The 22,880-nt window shown below is 33.7% G+C and overlaps 1 protein-coding gene across 1 annotated transcript in view; it reads left to right on the top strand.

Moving 5' to 3' along the window:
* LOC113190761 (tudor domain-containing protein 3) overlaps positions 1 to 20,006 on the top strand; it is an 89,238-nt gene extending 69,232 nt beyond the window's left edge. Inside the window, 2 exon segments of the mRNA XM_077794154.1 lie at positions 11,447 to 11,572; positions 19,824 to 20,006. Coding sequence (XP_077650280.1) covers positions 11,447 to 11,563 — 117 coding nt within the window. The 3' untranslated portion in view covers positions 11,564 to 11,572; positions 19,824 to 20,006.
* Positions 20,007 to 22,880: the final 2,874 nt, after the last annotated feature.

Here is a 22,880-nt window from a genome sequence, read left to right as displayed (position 1 = left end):
CCTCTATAACTCACTAGGATAAAATGTTTAAATAGCTTGACTCAAACCAATAAAAGAAAACCATTTTATGTTGCATCTGGCATTATAAAGAATAGAAATTTACATTTGGGAACTGATATCTCACTTTATTGTATTCTTTAGTTTTTGTACCAGAAATTAGTTCTAAGCTCTGTATTTACCTTAATTCATTGCTTTCATTATATATTTAAAATGTTAAATGGAAAGCACTTGATATTTATTCATATTAACTTCATAAAAGTTTTATTACATAATTAGCCTAATTTTATCCTTTAGCCTCTGCATCTACTGTAATATGTTGAGAGAGCATGAACTTTAGAGTCCAGCATAACCTAGGTATATATAATCTTTTTTAACCTCGGTTATATTTTCTCCTCTGAAAAATAACAGTAACCTCATAGGGTGGTTGTGAGGAACACAGAAACTGCTCAATAAATATTTTGTTAGGTCGCAGGATGATTAAAATGTCAGGCATGTGGGTTCTGAATCAGTGTTAGTTTCATTTCTTTAGGTTTCCTTTAAGGCTTTGGAAAGAGTATCCTCATTTATTGGTAATATCTGAAAAGTGATGATTTTTGACCCTGAATTGCAGAAGCAGGTACAAATTGAAATTAGAACTTGTATATCCATCCTGAATTACTTACCTTGGAAGGAAACCCTCACTGGTTCTTCCTACCCTCCTTTTCTTCAAGCTAATTTCTTTTCTTTCATTTTTTTTTGTTAAAATTTTATTTTCTGCTCGAATGTTATTAATAAAATGAATTTTTATATTTACTCTTAAAATATAGCTCTAATATAAAATCCACATTTTTTAAAGTAAACGAATTTTTTTCAGAAAATGATTGAATCATGGTCCCTTAAGCTAATGATATTTGCTGCAAAGTTATATTGATTTCTATTTTTTTTTCTTTATGGAAACTATTTTATTCCATGCTTTCAAAATTTTATGGTTTTTAACAGCCTTCATAAATCAGCAACTTCATTTTAGCTCTGATACAAGGCTTTTCTGCCAGTCCTACAAAAAGTGCACCTGCTATTTGACATTGACAGGAGTCCTGTCAAAACCTGGGTTTTGCATAAATTAGTGTTTAACCCTAGACAAACTTTTCCTCCTACTTAAGTGCAGTTTTTAAAAGACTGTCATGCCTTTCTTCAAAAGCAATGAAAGTGAAATTTAACATAGTATACATTTTATACTCTGAACAAAGAAGTTTATAAACTGTTTGAAAACTATGAATTTCTGTCTTTTTGACTTCTCATTGAGCCTTAATAAGCTTCACTCTAAAAATAACGATATAGACTTCATCTCTCAGAACTCACCATCCAAATGATTTGTTTTTGTGTATTTTTAAAATATAGAACTTGCATTTGATGGAAATAAGTTCATATCCCTTATTATTCTTGGAGAAAATCTTTGTGATATCTTTTCCTTTCTTTAACCATCTAAAATGATTGTGAAAGATTCCTAAGCTTGGGAATAATATTTTTTTAAAACGGAAATGTTATATACTGTCTAACTTCTCAAATACTGAACACTATGGAAAAGAGGGGGGAAATTCATAAATTTAAACATACTGAGTGAAATCTATATATTTGATAGTAACGAGATGATATTACTTCTCTGTGAACTTATTGAGGTAAAATAGTATAAACGGTTGAGAATGTGAGGACTAAAGTTCCTTCTGTTCAACATGGTTACCATTTGAAATACTTCTTCTGTGCCACCAGATATATTACTTGTTACACATTAACTGGTTTAATATCTATAGGATCTCTATGGAATCTTCATTTTATACACCAGAAAAGCTATAAATTCAGGTTTAGAGATATTAAGTAACTTGTCTAAAATCTTTGGGCTGGGTTTCAGAACTGATGTTTAGGTTTAGTACTAGCTAACACCATAGAGCATGATCCTATATTTTACCTATAAATGGAAGCAAATGAAATTACCTACTGGAGAATTTTTGTGTGAGTTTAATGAAATGATATACCTAAGAATGTTCAGCATAACAGTAACTTCTAATTTGATATGTGATAGGTTGTTCTGATAAGGTGTCTTTCATTCATTTATTTTAACCAATCTTAGTTCTCACAATTTAAGATGTATTTGAGTAGAATTATCAGCTGATATTTTTCAAGGGACTAGAAACTATTTTGCAAATGGTAGAAAATAAACCTACCTAGGCCTTTTAATCTATTATTTCTTGCTATTATAGTTTAATCTTATACTAAGACTCTCTTATCACCGTCTAAATTTCACTAGAAAATAGTTCCAAGATTAAGGTACTTTTAACTACCTATCTAGATGGTACCCTTTTAGATGGCAGTCCTCTATTTACTATGCAAAAACAAAGGCTAATAAATTATCAAAATAGCTTTTGATAAATATCTGATATGATGTTACAGTTATTCACTATGCCAATGATGATACTGTGCCAAAGTAATATCTTTTATTAGTGCACAAACATCAACAACACTTAAATTTAGAACTTTGTATGTAGGTCAGAAAAACTGTTCTCTACAAATACATAATGAAATAGACCTGGGAGGTTATAGAAATTTCGGTTAATGGCAAGCACAGTATGAGTGAATACTGATCAAGCAACTGATAAAAACATTAACATTAAACCAGTTCCCTGATAGACATATAAATTGCCTAGAACAGTACCTTCCTCATGAGAAATACATATTAGTGTTATGTTCTTCTAGGCAGGCCATACTTAAAATATTATTGTGATTTTTAGGTTATGTGGAAAAGTAAATACTAAACTGTATAAAAGATGATCAAAATGATGCATATTCTAAAAATAATGGTATTTGACAAATGATTCTTATTAATAGAGTAAGAGAAGTTATTATATTTGCCTTTAAATAACTTAAAATCTTTTCTATGGTAGAGGAAACAGACTGATCTGGAAAACATAAATAGAAGTTCCAGAAATGCAGGTTTATACTTTATAGTGAAAAATACAAAACAGTAGAATTGGCTGTCCAAGAAAGCTTCAGCTAACTTCACCAGTTATTTCAAGGGGGCAAAACCAGCATTTGTGTGATACAGCAAAGGAATCTTGTACTGCAGAGGAGATCACATCAGTGACTCCTAGGTATACCTAAAATGAAAACTTAGCTGGCTTAATAACTGATAAAATGAGTTAAAACTTATCTTTTCTATATGCTTCACTAAAGAGAAGTAATTATAGTTTATTATGCAAGCATTGTTAGTATGAGTAGTTAGACATGAATTAGAAATTAAATGTGATAATGGTATTATTATGTTGGGGCTCTATTTGCTTTAAGGTTAGAATTTTTCATTCTTTTCCCTTTTTTTTCTTTTTTATTTTTTATACCTTTATTTTTAAAATTTATTTTTATGTGCTTCTGAGGATTGAACCCTCATATATGCTAGGTGAGGCTTTACCACTGAGCCACAACCCCAGTCCCTACTATCTTATTTTCTTAATCATCAATAAAGGATCAAATTATTTATTTCTGTATCATTTGGTATTGCAGCTTTTTAAAAATAAGTATATGAGGCATTTTGTCCCAATTTTTTCTTCTGCATTCTAACCCTTAGTGCTCTTTAAAAGCAAAAGATCTGGTTTGTAATTTATCAATTTAACATGAAAATTTTTCTTTTAATTCAGTTTCTTATGTCTGTATTACAAAATTCACTGTAACATACCATGTATCTCTGTCTCAGTTGGTCAGTGAGATAAAATGCATGGAATTGACTCTTTAGAGTCAAAGGCAGTGTGGTATTATGTTATAGTAATTATTACTTTCAGGGAAAGAATTTAGTTAACCTATCTTAAATTATATTAGTCAATTTAAGATGTAAAAATGATAGAAATTATAATTAAAACAGTTGAACACCTGTAATTAGTGCTCATCTATCTTAACCATAAATATTTTTAATACATATTTGCTCAACTAGCATATTTGAGCACAGCATTGCTTTTGCAAACATTAATTATGTATGTTGACTTGAAAACATATCAATAGACATAAATAGGTGTATATATATTTTCCATTTTTAATCATTATTGCTATACTTCTACTTTTAATATTGTTGTGTTTAGCCTGTTCCATTTTATGACTTTTACTAAAATTTCAAGTGTACAGACTGAGGGTGAGATATTAAACAGATTAATCATGTTAATTTATTTTAATTCCATCTTTAAATATTCATATTTTATGTAGTGTCTTTAACTTTTTATTGATCATTTTCAATCTTGATCCTCCGCTAATTTCCTCCCTCCTTTTGTTCTGTTTGATGGTTTTGCTATAATTCAAAAGAAAAAAAAGATTGACTTTCTTGCGAAACAAAAACAATGGCAGCAACAAACTGAACTATAATGTAAAATTATTAGTTTTTGTGTGTAGTTTTTGAACTTCTGAAGAAATAAAAGAAAGGCAGGGTGAGAACCTTTTTTCCTTGAATTGGCCCTTTGATTTTCTCCAAAGACCTCTTCACTTTCTTTATCTGCACAAAGTAATTTGGGGAATACTGTTAACAGGGAGCTAAGTTCCTGATTTTCAGGAAAATCCGTGAATCTGCATAGTTTAAGTGAAGGAAGGATGTATATTTTATTAACCTGAAGTTATTTAATTTAGGATAGTAACCAATATAAAGTTGTTAAACTCTTTATTATCTCATATAATTCTCCTAGTAAATCTCTGGAGTCCTGATTATTTTGTATGTGAAAAAAATTGAGACATAGGGAAAGCATAGTTAAATGCTTAGGTTGTAGTAGACTCTAAGCCCAGACTCAGATCTGATTTAAAGGACAGAGCTCTTAAATGCCAGTTCCTTAACATAATATTTCTCCAGGAAATCTCCCAACACATTAGAGCAGGAATATGCTGCCTACTCTGACTTCTGGAGTGTTGGTAATCTATTTAACCTTTAGCTAAAACAGGCAGTGTGTTTTAGAGAGAGGTACATGTCTTTACAAGTGATACATTCATTCTTTGGACTGCACTATAGGATCTCAACAAAGATGATGACCATTAAATGGTATTTACACTACCTGCAGGGTTATGCAATTCTTTTATTCAGAATTGACCATAGAATCTTAAGGACATTATTCTAAGTAAAATAAAACAAATACTGCATGATCTCACTTAACACATGGAATCTAAAAAAATCAAATCCACAGAAACAAAGAATAGGATTGTGGTAACCAGGAAAAAGAGTTAAGGAAAACGGGGAGATGTTGTGTTCAAAGGGTACAAAGTTTCATATGCAAGATGAATGAGCTCAAGATCATGGTGACTGGGCTCTATTTACTATGCAAAAATAAAGGCTAATAATACCAAAATAGATTTTGATAAATATCTGTATGGTGTTAACAGTGGACTGGGATTGTGGCTCAGTGGTAGAGCACTCACCTCGTACGGGCGGGACCCAGGTTCAATCCTCAGGACCACATAAAAATAAAACCATTGTATTGTGTCCACCTACACCTAAAAAATAAATAAATATTTAAAAAAAATTTTTAAAAAGATCTTGGTGACCACAATTGACGATATACAGTATTGTATACTCGAAATTTGCTTAAAGGATAGAACTTCAATATTCTCACCACAAAAAGAGAGAGAGAGAGAATAAATATGGTAATGTTTTTCCGAAACATAATTAGGAAAAAATAGTAACCATGTGAGATAGTAGATTTGTTAATTAGTTTTTGATCATTTCATAGTATCAAAATATCAAGTTGTACCCCTTAAATTCATGACTGCTATTTGCCCTTATGTTTGTTTGTCAATTATGCTTCAATAATGATGAAAAAAATTTAAAAGAATCAACCCTAGAAAATTAGGCTATTAAATTAAGAAAAACTCTCTGAAGCAAGAAATGTAAATATACACTGTGTAATGCAATGCAAAGAACTTTAGGTTGTACAGCCTAGGGATCTTCTGAAGCATGGTCACTTAACATAACTCTGAAATGGGAGATTAAATAATTCAGAGCATTCTTGCAAAGAGTAAAGGAGACAAGATACGTAATGCAAGCACATGGTAGAATAAACATTCGTTCCCTTTTTTCTATTGTTAAGTTGTAAATAAACTTAGATGTACTTTTGAATGAAAGAGGACCCATAACATTTATCATTTTGGAAGACGTAAGGCCGAAATTAGTCTCTTTTCTATACTTTATTCTCCTACTTAAAATATGGATGCAACCTTTTGATACTTATCTGAATTTTCATAAGTACCTAATCCCCTAAAAGTAGCTTTTTTGCTTTGTATCAAAGAGTTAAAAAATCATGTTTAGGAAAAACATTACTATATTTGTTCATTTAAAAATCCCACATTTTCTTTTATGTTAAAGTTTTAAGTCTATTCAGATTGTGCTTTAGTTAGCATAAAATGAAACACTTGAGCTAGTAAGAATTTGTATGGTTTTTATCATACCTGGTAAAATCAAGAATATTTATTTCCTTTGAAAATATGAATTTTAAAAAGAAAAGATCAGAAACTTGGTGAAATATTCCTCAGTCCTCTGATATAGGAATAAATCATTATATCAGCCATGCATTTTGGAAGAGTTGTTTGCTAATTAGATTTTGAATCTGATTTTTTCTTTTGTCTTAAATTAGTGCTTTCTTTTTTTCTCATTTCTGCCATAAAATGCTTTGGTTTATATAAAATATTGCCAGATATATGTATACGTTAAACAAAAGTGGGGCTGGGGTTCAGTGGTAGCACAATTGCCTGGCACTGGGTTCAATTTTTAGCATTGCATATAAATAAATAAAGATCTATTAACAACTACAAAAAATATTATTAAAAAAAGTGGTCTTAGAGCTGCTCTAGGGAAAAGGGAGAGAGACTATAATTCCCTATTATGTTTTCTTCTAAAGTGGAATTTTGTTTTACTCAAAGCTTCAAACACTAAGAAAATTTAGTCTTATAAATTTTAGTATATTTGCTTATATAATAGCTTTTTCGTATGTTAGTGAAGTCCATGGTTTTTTTTTCCCTCCATTTAGTTGAGCTTTTATTATTAGACAATTTATGGAATTAAAAGTAGGGTATAGATTTTCTCTGTAATCACAGACAAAAGAGAAAGGGCTCTGAACTCAGAGTTGGAGTCCTGCATTCCAATTCCTATTTTTTCACTAGCTCACTTTCTTTTATCAATCAAGTACTCCACTCCGTTGGTTCCCAGTGTATAGCAGAGGTTTGATTAGGTTGAGTTTTTAATATCTGTGCCTTGAGTGTTACAAATCTTGGGACACTGAGGAAGAGAAAGCCAAAGAACAGTGCCCATACCTGTAAAGATGCCTACTTTAATCTAAGCCCATCTCTTTACATCAGTTTTCTACATAAAATTTAATTTGAAAAACATGCTGCATTTACCTCAAAATTAATAACAACAACAATAATAATCATACAAATCTGCTCCATTAGATTATCCCCAATTTCCCTTCTAGTTCTGAAATTAATATCTGTGTTTCTCACTTTGCCTATTCAGGAGCACAGTGACAGGCAGCCAGGGCTGTGAATCAGATCTGCATTCTAGTTCAGGTTGTGGCACTAATGACTTGAATGAAGAACTTCTTCACAAAAACTTTTGTCTTATAATCTGTGGTTCTAGGCTACCATAAACTTGGGTTGTTTTGGGGGAGAACAATAAATATGAAGTGAAATATACTTCTTAAACAAAGGTAATTGGTAAATTGAGGTTCAGTGTTGATAATACACAGCTTTCACAGGTACATAGGTTATGCTTGATCTTCATAGAAAGTAAGAGCAGATCCAGGTTTGACTTTCGATTTCAGTGACTCTGATATATCAAATATTGGTACAATTTAAAAATAAGTCATTTAAAAATATTTAAGTCCTACTTTTGAAGTATATTGAGTAATGTTTGGAGAAAGATTTGTCTTTACAGTGATTGTTTGCTTAGGTTGTTATATTGCAAGTAGTTAAAGTTCCATAAACTCAAGGAAACCAGGCAAAATGTGGCCTGGAATTTCAGAGTAGGTGATCCATAGGTGAATTACTGAAGGAGACATGTACTTACTAATATTTAATTGTTTAAAACATTCTAAAATTCAAGGATGATTATTGAGAGAACATTGAATTTCATCCACTGGCTTATGTTTTATCATTACTACACAATTTGTTAAAAAGAATAAACTAGAAGATATTTTATTAAGCTATACACAAAATAACTATTAAAGGACAGGTATTCCCAGGCTCAGTGGCACATGCCTAAAATCTCAGCAACTGGGGAAGTAGAGACAGAGGGTCACAAATTCAGGGCCAGCCTTGGCAACTTGGCAAAACCCTGTCTCAAGATAAAAAGTAAAACTGCTGGGATAAAGCTCAGTGTTACAGTGCTTGCCCAGCATGTATGAGGCTCTGGATTCAATCCCCAAAAGTGCAAAAGAAGTAAATAAATTTACATTAATTTACTAGGTTTATTTTAATTAAGAGAATTACCATCCCCATTCCCTGCTCCTGCTAAATAATCTATCATTGTCTCCTCACAGTTGTAACTGTGAAAAAATGGTGAAGAAATGGTAATCTGAGATAAATTGATTTATTAGATTAAGTAAATAAAAACAGTAGCTTATTTACATTATTAGCAAATACAATAAGTCTTTGTGATATAGGCCATTCTGTGCATTATAGAATGTTTTACAGCATCCCTGTCCTCTATTAGATGCAGTAACAACTTTGTTTATGCCTAATATCTCCTGAGTGACAAAGTATCTATGAAATGAGAACCACTGCTCCAAGAAGAATACTTGTTTGGTTTTGTTGTTGTTTCTTTTCTGGTGATGCTGTGTATCAAGCCCAGGCGCATGTGTGTTCGGAGGCTCTACTGTTGAGCTACATCCCCATCCCAGAGTATAATATTATTTATATGCTTAGCTGCACTTCACTTGAATATTTGTGATACAGAGAACCTGACTATTATGTGTGTTTCAAACCTACTGAAATACATTTCAGGTTCCAAGTAACTGACTTACAGTGACCTTCAATAACTCATTCATAAATGGGAAACATGTAGTTTGTCTGTCTCCCCATTCTAGACACTATGTGCACCAATGAGATACTGAAGATGTTGTGCAGGAAAGATGCAGTTGTTACAAATCATATGCTTTATTGATAGAGTCGTGTGCCTCATTTTCGCACTGGTTTCTATTTTGTTTCAAAATACCACCTCATTTTGCTTGATGTCACAGGGATTTTTGTATTATTTTATTTTTTCATTAAAAAGGATCAGTAGACTAGTGAATATTGGCATGGAAAGAGGGCTTGTTTTGAAATATTAGTTTGTTTTTTAAAACCAGCTTTTATCTGATAACATGTCTAAGGTGAGCCAAAATTGGACTCTTTATGAAATGGCTCTAAGTCTCAAAAACTTACGTGAAGATAACATTGCAAAGTCCCATTTTATGGCTTTATCACAAGCCTATAAGACCTTTTTGCCCAGGAGTCAATAATAAAGTGGCTCTGGTGTGGGCTTTCCCTCTAATAAGTTCTACAATTTGAGTAAATTACTTCATCTCTTTGAATTTATAGATTGGTCTGTCCAATCTAGAGGGATGCTTCCAGGATTATGCCAGCTGTCATGTAGTGTCAGATTTTTAAAAATATGCTCATGAACTATGAAATGAATTTTCTTTGTATTTTCAGTCTGTAATGTATTAGTGAAAACTAAAGGAAGAAGATGGGCTAGAAGGAGAAAAAACATGAATTTCATTCAAACACAGCTCAAAATAAACTGATTTATTAAATTGAGCTGTGTGCTATAGAAAGTGGAAGAAGATACCCATTGAATGCATGAAATTAATAGCTGTAGATTATAAAAGTGGTTGTTGTGCATAACCAGATTTGCCCTTGCTGCCCTGTAAAGACTAAAAAAAAAAAAAAAAAAAAAAAAGGTTATGCCTTTGACAGTAATTGAAAACAAAACTGTCAGAACCATTTTTATTTGTATTTTGGCTTCTACTTTGTAGAAAATGGGAAATAAATTTCATGGTCAGTTATCTCTATAAAATTATTTCAATAGTTTTGGTTGGTACTGTTTGATTCTTAAACACAGAAAACACAATTTTTTAAAATAGTAATGTCATTTTTATTATATAAACCCAGCTCACTCAGCAAATGCAGTATCCTGCCTCTTAACAGTGTATTTTATTGGTAAAGTACAGATTTTTAGATGTTTTCAGCTGGTACTGCAGCTGGGTGTGGAGAAAAATAACATTCCATTCTAATCCCTAAAATAATTACTTCATTTCCTGCAGTACCAAACACATTGTTATCCTTTTTAGTTAATATGCAACTTAGACATGTTATCAGCTGGTTTTAGAAAACAAAACTAATATTAAATGTTGTCATTTATAATAAAATTAAATAGCTCTTTTTCAAATTTAACTAATATTTGGCAATCATTCAGAACATAATAACAACAAAAACAACTCTGTTCTTTCTCTGGCTACCTTCACATTTTTCTTCCTGCATTTTAATTGCTTTGCTAAATTACAGATAAAATATCTGACACTTCTAACCATTTTCAGATTGTTAATGAAAGGGATTTAGAAAAAGGAGAACTCATCTGAAATTTTGTCTTTATAAGGAGGCTGTTGAGTTAGATATATTGTCAGAGTATCTTGTTTCTTGGATGATAGGTCTTCAAGGATAATCATTAATTTTGGACTATTGACTTGTTTCTTTTATATCCAAACTGAGACTTAAAGAAATAAGTAACAGAGTTCCAAATTCAAAACCAAAATTTTTCTTAGAAGTTTTACAAGCAAAGTTAGAAAGCATTCTTGGACTTCAATATTCTTTATATAAAATGGACATAATGTTTCTGTCTTAAGAATCCTATGGAGGATGCCTAACAATAAGAGTCATACTGAATACTAAATATACATTGTATACCTCCCCATGTTCCAATTCATTATCTCTATCTCTAGACATAAGGTTCTTAACAATGTTAGAGATTTCATCCAATGAGGACAGACAGTCTGTACCTCTTCAACCCTTTTTCCATATCTTATCAAGATTCTTTTCCATGACAAATATGTGAAAATATTTAGAAGTCTAAATACTCAAGAAAATTGTTTTTATGATATTAGATCATCTGTTTTCACCACATTGTATTAATTCATCTGATGAGACAATCACACAATTACTTGGAAATAGTTACCTTTTCTGAAATTAAATTTGATTCTATTCTTACCAATTACATTCTTTTTTTAACTAAGTACCAAACAAGTTTTAACAGTTTCCCTGCCTTTGTTTTTCTTCCCCTTGCTTCCCTCTGTTGTCAAAGTTGACTGATCCAAATCCCAGGGTAGTTTAAGAGGGTACATTAAAATGGGGGGGGGCATAAAATGTATTTAACTTAGGAAAGTTGGAGCTGTTTTGAACATGTTAAATCATTGCTCTTTGAAAACAGGAAGAAGAAGGCATCTATGACCAAACTCTTGAGTTCCGTAGAGGAGGTGATGGCCAGCCAAGACGATCTACTCGGCCAACCCAGCAGTTTTACCAACCTCCCCGGGCACGGAACTAATCAGAGAAGGTAAAAAAAAGTTGACCTTGTAAAGTGATTTCCATATAAAGAAAGATGTAATTGATGTTGAATATGTAAGTCTAATTACTGATATTTCATAATAATATGGATAGAAAAAAATAGCTCCTTCAAACAATTGGTATAAAGTATTTGAGATTATACCATGGTTACATACTCCTTTTCCACCAAACTTTTTCCCACAAGTGCTATTTCTAATTTCCTTTCTTCTCTGTACCTCCTCTCTTCTATTGAAAGTGATAATGATCTGTAAAATGATTATTAATTTTGAAAGCACAAAAGTTTACATATAATAAACACCAACAATTGAGTTTACTTTTTAATTGCTTAATCTCTTTTCGATTTTTTGAGAAAGAGAAATATTTCATGGTATATATTCAGAAATTTGATGAAGAAAACATGATTGGTTACTTATTGAAATGTAATTTTGGGGTCATATGCTGTTGATCTAGAAGCTATTATACTAGTGTATTCTATAACCTTGCATGAAACACTCAGCATCTTTACAGTGAACTTCTTCAGGTAGGGTCTATAACCACAGCTCCCAGGAAATCTCGTCCTGCACCTTTGAACAGCATATTCCCAGGGCAAAGCTAGCCACAGCTCTAGGCAGTTAAACACCATGGTCCAAGTGACCACTGCCCACATCTCCCCCCTTTTTATTTAAAAAAAATAAAAATAAATGATGCTTGTCTACTCCGAAGTGCAGGAACTGGGATTAGAGGAGTTTGTAGCTAACTCTAAGAAAACAACACAGAATAAAAAACAAAGGGAGTCCTAAGAGATGCCATATAGTATGTTTTAGCACATTCCAAGGATTGAAACCATTCAGATAATCCAACAGCTTTTTTGTAAAACTGGCAGGAAATAACATGGGAATATGTCTTTCCTGTATAACTTGAATTTAAATGGTGCAGTTGCAAGAGATTTAAACTAACATTGTTATGATTCCAAATTCCTAATAGATGTGTCTTTATCTTTTCACAATCCCATTGGGAGGTATTATATGGAACAGGTGTTACACAAGTAAAGTAATAAGCAATATGGCATCATAATTGTTGCCTGATGTAAAGACTTTGTATCTGATCATCCAAGCCCACTACAGTAGCTTATAAGGCATTCAACTCTAATTCAAGTTTATTATCAATAGTTTTCAGATCTTGGAGGGCTCTTGAAGTATTTTGTGCCAAAGCATTGGTGATGAGAGTGCTATCTACCCATTTCTTTTTTTTCCCTTTCTTTATCCTTTGTCCTGATCTCATCCCTCCACCCCCTTCTAATTAAAAGAGCAGTTACTGTTGTAAGGGGAAATGAATGATGACCACTCTGGCTCCTTCAGCCTTAAAGGGAGAGAAGTGGGGCAAGCAGTTTGGGTTTCTCATTTAGGAATGCTTTGAGTCAGTTGAGGGGTCCATGGTAAAAGTCTAGTTTGGAAAGAACAGGTTATAAAGTTATCTGAGAAATGAATGCTTCTATGAGATAAACAAGAAGATATAAGTATTAGAATGAGATTAATACAAAATAAATGAATATGATATTAGAGACCAGCAATTTTTCACCAGGAGGTGCAAGAGCTAAGAAGTTTTTTTTTCCATGACAAGGCCACTGAGTACATGGCTTCCATTTGGGAATGTAACTCCTAAAGGATATTCGTTACATTGTCAGAGTTACCAGGAATATAAACACAACACTTCGTTTTTATAATGTCACAAATACCCCCGTAAGATAAGATATCTAATGTCATTTGATTTTTGTAAAATACCTTTTTGTAGGTATATCCTCTATATTTAGTAGAGTTCCCTTTATTTTTGTCACTTAGAGGTTCATAATCATACTAGCAAACAAAGATCAAGGCTGCCTGCCTGTGTAGGAAGTTAGGAAGATTTGTAGGCCTTAGATTGACTCAAAAATGCTTTTGACTCTGATAGACTTTTTTGATAGTTATTGGGCACCCCTGTCTAAGAATCCTTCTTTTGTAGCCTCTACCTTTATTAAACTCTTGGTGAAGCTGACACAAGTATACATCTTAAGTTATATTCAAAGAACTATTATCTTTTAAATGCCCAGGTATGGCTCTATTTGGGTTGTAACTTATTTTGCTATGTGTTCAAGACCAAGCTAATCAAATTTATCTTGTTCCTGTCAATTGTTAAGAGTTGAATTCCCTCAGGGAAACAGTCTTGGAAACTTGAGAGCAACCTCTTTGCTCCCTTAGTGCCATCTGTCAGGATGGGTCAGGGTCTTGTTAACCATGTGACTTCCCTTTGAAGCATCAAAGATGTCTTCTCTCTCCAATGGCCCTCCTCTTTATAGCATGTGCATTGATCATCTTTCTGTTCTCCAAGGTCTCAGTGATTCCCCTGATCAGGAGGTTATATGGCCTAGAGTTGCAAAGCCCTTAGAGAAGTCCCTTTGTTCCTTGGGGTCAAACTGACTCAGAGGACAAGAGCCAAATATTGTCTATTTTTCTTTTTGGCCCTTTTACTTCCTTAACTTTAGTCTACAAAGTTTTGGGTTTAAACATCCAGCAAGCCAGTTTTACCAGTCTTAAAGTAGGATTACTAGGATTTTAATTTTAATGTCTATAACTTTACAGTTATTTACCCCTTCCATTTAATTGTGGTCAGTGTTAGTACTTACATCCTGTCTGTCCTATAAGTGTCCTATAAGTAATTATTTCAAATTAACTCATGTTGTTATATTAGAAGTTGAGCTTTTACAAGGCACTAACAGACAATAGTTCTGAAGTTTACAAGGAAAATACATAATGAAATTAACAAGAGTAAAAACATATTTAGTTTGCATAATAGCTATGAATCAAGAAACATAATTTTTATAATCCCAAGTCTTTACTTTAAACTTTAGTTTGAAGAATACCAGCTTGGTAAAATGTTCTTTTAAACCTTATATTTTAAAATATATATCTACTTGGAAGATATGAATATATCTAGTATACAAGGAAGCCAGTAACAGTGCCACAGTTATGCTGATATTCTTATATTAACTAGGTTTAACTTTTAAAGAAAATTTGGAATCTGGAATATAGTGTAACACTCTGAAATAATAGTTGTTGTTTAACTAGAGATATACCAACCCTAATTTCTTTAAGACTGGTTACTCTAAATAATAAAACTTAACAGACATAAGAAATTACCTTGATAGATAAGGGCAGATTAATGCTTTAAGAAATCCTTATTTCTTTAAAATAGAGAGGATTAAACTTTGATTTATACATATGTTAATATTTGACCTTAGGAAAAATCTTGAATAACTTTAACTGATTGTGTTAATTATATATAATCAATTTAGTTACACAAACTTTTTGAAATTTACCCTCCACAAACCTTGTGTAACTTACTTAGATGTTCTATAACTTGCTTGCATCCTTAGTTTTCTCCTCTCTTACATCTTGGACTTAGCACAAGAATATTACTTTACCAGACAAAATATTCTCATCAAGAACATTTCCTTTAGCTTTTAATTTTCCATCCTAAAAAAAAAATATATTTCTACACCTATAACTTTATCTTTTCTAGTTTCACACCCTTTCTAAAACTTATATTTTAAAACAATCCTTATAAATGTTATCTATGCATTTAATTTACACAACACATTTCATCCCAGAAAAGGGATCAGATGAGGTAGTATATATAAAAGCTGTGCCTTAATCTTTCTTCCAGGTTGCAGTCAAAGTGTTAGACCACAGGATATTTTTGAGCCTGACCTGTTTCCCTTATTTTTATCACAATGTCATCAACTTTAAGTAAGTTCCTCACTGTCAATTTTGCCCAGATTCTCCTTTGGGTTTTTTTCCTTCAACTGGGCATATTGATATTCAGTGAAGGGAGCCCCAGAGAGGTGATCTGCAGCTGCCTGGGGCCAGGCTGAGAAACAGCCTGAAAGGATTTAACTCTTGTAACCCTTTCTTTGGTGTCCTGCTATCCTTATATATCAGAGGCAGTGAGTTTTAATGGCTTCAACATAGTTCCTGACTGTCCAGACTCCTTATCTTGTAACTGCCTATAAATATCTGTACATACAGAATCTTCTATATACTTTATGCTGATGAACAAAATCTTATGATTGTATAACTATCTAGAAAACCATTTAAAGGACAAGTAGTATTACAGTGAAACATCTTTCTCTTAAAAGTTCCCATACCGTGGGCTGCCCACAGCCCTCAGTATGCAGTTGCTAGCACATTGAGGCCCTGGGTTCACTCCTTAGCACCACATAAAAATAAATAAATAAAATAAAGGTGTTATGTCCAACTACAACTACAAAATAAAATATTTAAAAACAAACAAAACAACAACCAAAAAAAAAATGCCCATACCTTTAGGTGGCACATTCAGCCAAAATCTCAATTTTTTTGAGACTACCAGTAAGATCGTATAATATGGCTCACATTTTACCTGGCCAGTAACAGAAAGAACAGATAGACAAGAGAGGATCACCAAAACCAGGGCTGACAGGTGGGAACCTTTAAAACATACAAACTTACATGTACAAATTTTCCTTACCTTGGATAGTGAAGGATACAGGGTAGGTAGAGGAGGGGAAACCACTGCAGCTGGCTCAGACTCCCTGAAACCCCCCAACATTGCTGGCATCATTCTCAGAAGTTCAGGGAGAAAACTGAAGGCTTCTTGGGTCCAAGTAAAACAACAGTATTTTATAATACATTGAGGATTTTTTTCTTCTTTTAATTGTTGTTGGTAGAACAATACATGAAAGTAGAATTTTAACCCTTAATCATTTGCTTTTAGTGAAGACCCCAAAACAAAGCAATCTCAAACTTTTTTCATTTACCAATTTACAAAAACACATTTAATGGTTAAATATCTTACCTTATGAAATTTAAGAAGTCAAGCAGTTGATGTTTTAGCACTTTAATTTTGCAAATTAATCAGATGTCTCCTTTAACAAACACATTTATGAAGATTGATCCCATTTATGTTAAATTTAATTTACTCACTTTTAACTGTAGAAACAAGAATATCAGACAATTATAGTTAACAGAATTAGCCATCTCTTCCATGTTGAAGAAAAATCCTAGAAGCAATGGATATTACATTTTAGACATTTTATAGAAACTAACACTTTATTGACTGACCACCTAGAAAAGCTTATGTTAGTAATTTTAAACACATCTTTAATTTATTTGCCTAACGTAAATTGAACTTCGTTTTCAAGGCACGTGAACTAAAAGGTATTTGGATCCATTTCTTATATAAATTTGATTTGTGAGCACTCATTTATCTGTGTCAATTTTTATATCATGTATATGATATATGGACACAGGCTCATATGTACAAACAACAACACAATACATAGGTGTGAATACATAAAATAGGAATCAAAGATCTTGTAGCTTCTTGTAGGTAGATCTCCACAGGTAGGAGACAATGCTATAGATGTTTATTAAAGCCGCTATTAGATTTAACCTTTTAAAAGTTAAAATAGAGCCTATCAGACTTTTATATTATGAGTTAAATATAGGGCAGGCCTGTATGGTTGGAAATGCTAGGTATAAAGTCTGACAGCCATGGTGGCCGCTGTAATTAAAGATTCAGATATATACTTGTCCTCAGTGGCTGTCAGACTTATTCCCAATGCCACTATATCTATATCTTTCTTAGGATTTTATAAAAGGAGGTTTTCCAATGGATTTGAGAATCAACCCTTGAAAAATTGGCCTGTGAACAAATGGTGTAAAACCTTCTATAGTTAGATAAAATAAGACTGACAGAAAAATACATTAATTTATGTTCACAGGATCAAATGTGAATTCACCATAAAACCATGAGCTCAAAAGTATAAAATTTTTAAAAAGAGGAGTTATAAATAAAAAGTCATGGTTGAAATTACATCTTTATCAGATCAGAGTGCACTTTTGGGTCAGATTATAGTCAATTCAGATAATTAAAGAATGTTAGAATCCTAAATTTCTCAGGTAAAGAAGACTTGTATATATGAGATCATTCCATTTTTCTCCCTGTGCTACAGTGTTTGAGGAGGAACATGTTAAGAAAGCAGGGTGGTAGAGTGTGAGAGCAGATAAAATAGGTAGGTGTTTGTGTCTCACAGCAGCTTGAATTTAAAAGTGACACTGTTTTTTCTTAATCTCAAACTGGTTTTAAATAATTGTCTCTGTCCAAGTCACAACTCTTCACAGCTTATCCTTATTCTGTTTTCATCTCGGTGGCTTCCTATTTCACAAACCATTGGTGGTTCTTAGCCCTTTAGATGCAGCTAGTCTGAATTGAGATGTTTTTTGCATAAATATAGAAGGAGTGTATGTACTGGATTATGTAGCTATTTGTGTGGGTGTGTGGGTTTTTTTTTTTTTTTACACAAGTGGACTATTATATACACAGTACAAACCTTCTGCCGCAGTCTGGCTGGGCACAATTCAGGAGCCACTTGTCAAAAGAAACAAACTTTATTTTTAAAACTACAAACGCCAAACAAAACAGCTCCTCAGGAAAAACCTTCAGAGCCCAACTGCCACCACCGGCTTCCACTAGCCTCTCCCACACACCAACCAACCTCCCACAATCCTCCTGCTCTTGAGGCCGATTGGCTAGGTCGCGTGGGCGGAGCCAAAGAAGTCCCCCAATGAGCAGTTCCGTAGTCTGAAGGGCAGGGAAACAGCCCAATGAACATGACCGCAGAGGAGCCAATCAGCTAGATGTTGCTGGGGCCGCTGTGAGCCAATCATCAGCTGGCAGTCTGAAGGGCAGGGAAACAGCCCAATGAACATCACCGCAGAGGAGCCAATCAGCTAGATGTTGCTGGGGCCACTGTGAGCCAATCATCAGCCGGCAGCTGGGAGTTTGCTGGCAGCTGGAAGTTTTCTGGGGCCCCTTTGGCTGTGGCTCTCAACAACCTTCTTGCTTTTTTTTTCTCCTTTTTTATTAGTACATCATGGTCTTCCTTATTCCTTTTAAAAGATGGCCAGTGTTGCAATTTATTTCATCAAGTCCCCTGTGGACTGGTCAGATTATGGACTTGTGTATTGTTCAGTGCTTTTTACCCACAATGCTGTGATAATTATTATTGTATATATGAAACACAGTCATCCTCAGTATCCAAGAGGGTTTGGTTCCAGGAACTCCATATGGATACCACAATCTGAGCCTACCAAAAAACTAAAGATGCTCAAGTCAAAGTCCAGTTTTCAATACCATTTTAACTAGTAATAGATGTGTTTTTAAAATGTTTATTTATTTGATGATCTGGTCCATCTTCCCTTTGCCAAATTTTTCAAATCAGGTCAGGGAAATGATTACTTCAAAGACAGTTGTTACAGAACCCTGCCATATCAATCAAAGTGACATCATGTGAGGATAATAATGCTCAAAGCTATGTTTTTTAGTCTGGGGACTGTTTATTTCAGAAGGCTTTAGAGCTGTTTGTGTGTAGCTATTGCAGTCCCAGCTCAAGCACCTTCATGTATGAAGTTGAACAGATAAGACTGCAGCAAATGAGTCTTTCATCATGTGTTTTCTGTTGTCAACATCTATTTTTTATAGTTTCAAATACAGTAGTACCTAACAAAGGTGTGGAGCAGGCAGTGGGAGGCGACACAGAAAAACCAGTTCAAAGGTGTTTAAAGAGAAAGCAAAGATAGGTGGAATGGAGTAACTCCTCGTTGGCAGGCTACAATTTTCAAGTCTTCCTTTGTTAAAAACTATTCAGTTAATGCACATTCCTGAAAACAACATAATTGCAATAAACAATCTAACGGTGTAAGGATGTACAGTTTCTAAAAGAAAAACTTGGTTTTAAAACTTTTGCTCAGCCAGGCGCAGTGGCGCATGCCTGTAATCCCAGCAGCTTAGGGGGCTGAGGCAGGAGGATCACAAGTTCAAAGCCAGCCTCAGCGAAAGTGAACAGGTGTTAAGCAACTCAGTGAGACCCTGTCTCTAAATAAAATACAAAAATAGGGCTGGGGATGTGGGTCAATGGTTGAATGTCCCTGAGTTCAATCTCTGGTACCAAATAAATAAATAAATAAATAAACAAACAAACAAACAAAACTTTGTTCTTTCCTCTGTGTATTACTTTATAGAGATGAAGTTTAATTAGTAGTACTCATCTTATTCTACTTGAGGTCTATTGATATTTATGCAAACACTTCACATGTTCAAATGAGTTTCAGCAAAATTGTGTCTTGAAAAATATGAAAAAATTAAGAATCCAATTTTTTTGTTGTTGTTGTTTCTTTTTAATATAGAGTCTTCATGAAGAAAGGAGCCATTGACTGAAACATCCTGGTCAAAACCTGTTGATAAACCATCTACTTTCCCTTCAGATTAAGATGCAGCCATGGTGGATATTTTTAGAAGAAGCAGATTTTTAGGGGGAGAAACTTCAACATATAAAGAAGGGTAAAAATACTGAGTTAAATGAAGCAAATAACTTTACAAGTGAAAGGAAGAGTTTTTTTTTTTCTTCTGCCATCAATAAAATCATTGTGCTATTATATTTATTGTTTTATTTGCTTGATGTTTTCTTTCTTATTCATCTGGTATTAACTTCATACTAATTTCCTTTTATAGAATAGCAGTTACAAAACACAGAGGCTTTTTCTGTAATTATAGGATAATAACTGACATATCATTTGTCATATTTCTTACAAATACAACTGAAGGATAGTAGCAGCTCTTAGTATGGTAATAGTACTAAATATGACAAAAATTAGTATTGAAAATTGAATGTTTATTTATAACATTCCAATAGCTTTTTCAGATATAATTCAATTTGAAATATAGTTATTCCTTCTCTTATAAAATGTTCCATGGATCTCTAGGATGCATCTGGTTGCTAGAAATAGAAAACCTCTTTCAAACTTGTTAGTTAATCATTAAGGGAATTTACTGATGCACTTCATTTCCAGAAATGCAAAGTTTCCCAATTGACTTAATTGTGTGACCCATCTTTCAGGGATGTCATGAACGATTGGTTCTTTGCATCTCTCATTTCTCATTCTCTGGGATCGATCATCCCTTCTGTAGCAGTCTGCTTTATGTGGCCAGGGATGCTTCCTGTAACTCCCAGAGCTATCCTCAGGATGGAGCAAGAACTGCTTCCAGAAGGATCCTCAGAAATGGGCTCAAGGAGAAAAGGCCACATTAACCTATACTGGGCTACTTGTCTTCCTGTGAATCAGTAACTCCATCAGGACCTGTGGATTATTTTAGGTCTGATCCAAGTGCCCCAGCCTTAAACATGGAGGCAGTCAGTGGGGCTAGACTGGAGGTGGAAGGTATGCATCTGAAAGTCAGGATACTTGCTAGGAGGAGAGGGAAGAAGTATTGGTGGAGCAACTTGGCATTCTCTCTAGGCCTACAAACTCTTAGTTTTGTTATTTAGCTCACAGTTGATAGTAGAAGGCACTAGCAGTATTTTTGTTTTAACCCAACATAATAAACCAGGAATGGGGTAGGACTGGGCATCATTTTTTAAAAAGATTTCCAATTGATGTTAATGTGCGTACAAGGTTGTCCATGGCTGTTTTCATGAATTTGACAGCTAAGTCAATAAGGGAAGAGGCAGAAGAACTTAATGTGAGGGCTAAAGGTAATTTAAAATACTGGTTCTCTGTACTTATTAGATGGGGACAATAATATCTTTAGTAGCCTCTCATTTGATGGCACCAGTGGTGGCTAATAGTTACTATTATTCTTCATTAGTCCCAAATATAGTAGAGTAATAAGTGATTTATGATTTAACCTAAAGAAATCAAGAAAAGTTTAAATTGGACAGCAAGTGAGGACATAAAATCTTACTGATTGCTGGTGGCTGCCTGGGGCTCTGAAGGGTGGAATTCATTTCTGACACAGCAAGATATATCTGGCTAAATAGATAAAAAAATTTCCGGTACAACTTTATGTTATGAATGTCAGCTGCAGGCCTGGATGTGTGGATGGGGTGTCTAATAATAAAATAATCACTAGTATTTGCCAAGATTTCCCCACATGACCAGCACTATGTAAACATTTTTCATTTGTTATTTCTTCTGATTTTCACCACAGCTCTGTGAGGTATACATTATTAATCATCTCTGTTCTTTAGCTAAAGTAGCTGATATCTTTTGGAAATGTGAAGTCACTTACCCTAGGTCACAGAGTGAAAGATTTAAAGCCAGGATCCAAAGCAGACATGCAACAGGAAGTACCCTTAAAGAAGGGAGAGCCAAGTGGGACATCTTTCCTTTTCCTCTTTATCTCCTACTTTTTTAGCTTTGATTTGGTTAGGAATATATTCTGTCATTTTTACTAGCACTTTAGGTTTGTTTTAGATTTGCTCTGAGGTGTGATGCTCATCTTTGTGTTGTCCTCCTAGCTCCACAGCAGATGCATCTCCTCCTGGCCTCTTCCTCCCACTCAACCTTCCTTTCTTTCATCTCTCCTTTTTTATATCTTTATTGGAAACTTTAATATAGTTTCACTGACTTTTATTTTTGCTGAACTATTAAAATTACTTTAGTTGTATTATTTTTGTTATGTCCTCAATTTTTTGAATAGGTTTTTAATCTTAATGTTCTTCAGCTATGGACCCTGTGTATTTGTATGGGGAAGCCCCTAAGGTTGAATCTCCAAATTTTTCTCACTTTCCCAGAATAGAACCCAATTTGAAGCATGGTTAGGATTACTGTTTATTTACCATTTATTGAAATGCTATAGAAACAACTAATAGTTAATAGGTTAATAGGCCCTGAGAGATGTCTGAAGCCCTTTTCTTCCATACAAAGTACCAAATTTTATATATCGTTTTGGTCAGAGGTTTCTCATTTATTCATTTATTCTCAACTCCTCTCTCCACTTCTCTCCTTTGCCCTTTACCCCTCCCCCACCTCTTCCCCCTAACCTCTAACCTCCCCACCCCACCCCATCTTCATTCCCTTTTTTCCTCTCTCCCTACCTGTTTTGTTTTTTTTTTGTTTTTTTGTTTTTTTTTTTTTTATTGTTCATTCTACCTCTATAGGATTAAGACTATGGGAAGGTGCTTGTGTCCTATTAAATGAAGAATTTGTAGTTCACTTGACTCCCAGGCTTAGGCAAATATGACAACACCCCAGCCTCATGCAAGTCTCTAGGTCCTATATAGTTACATGGGCCTTTCTTAGTAACTGTTAACATAAGACATCGTGGCTTACCCTATGCCTAGTTTGGTTGACTGTAAGACATAAACATGGAAGGAACAAGAAAGAAAACAAAACTGACAGTGGTAAGACGTGTTTATGCTCTAAGGTGACTTTCACATACAGGAACCTGACATTTAGTCCTCT

This window comes from Urocitellus parryii, chromosome Y (genome assembly GCF_045843805.1).
Source record: "Urocitellus parryii isolate mUroPar1 chromosome Y, mUroPar1.hap1, whole genome shotgun sequence".
In the NCBI taxonomy this organism is placed as follows: domain Eukaryota; kingdom Metazoa; phylum Chordata; class Mammalia; order Rodentia; family Sciuridae; genus Urocitellus; species Urocitellus parryii.
Note: the sequence above shows the minus strand (reverse complement) of the source record. Positions and strands in the feature narration are given on the sequence as shown.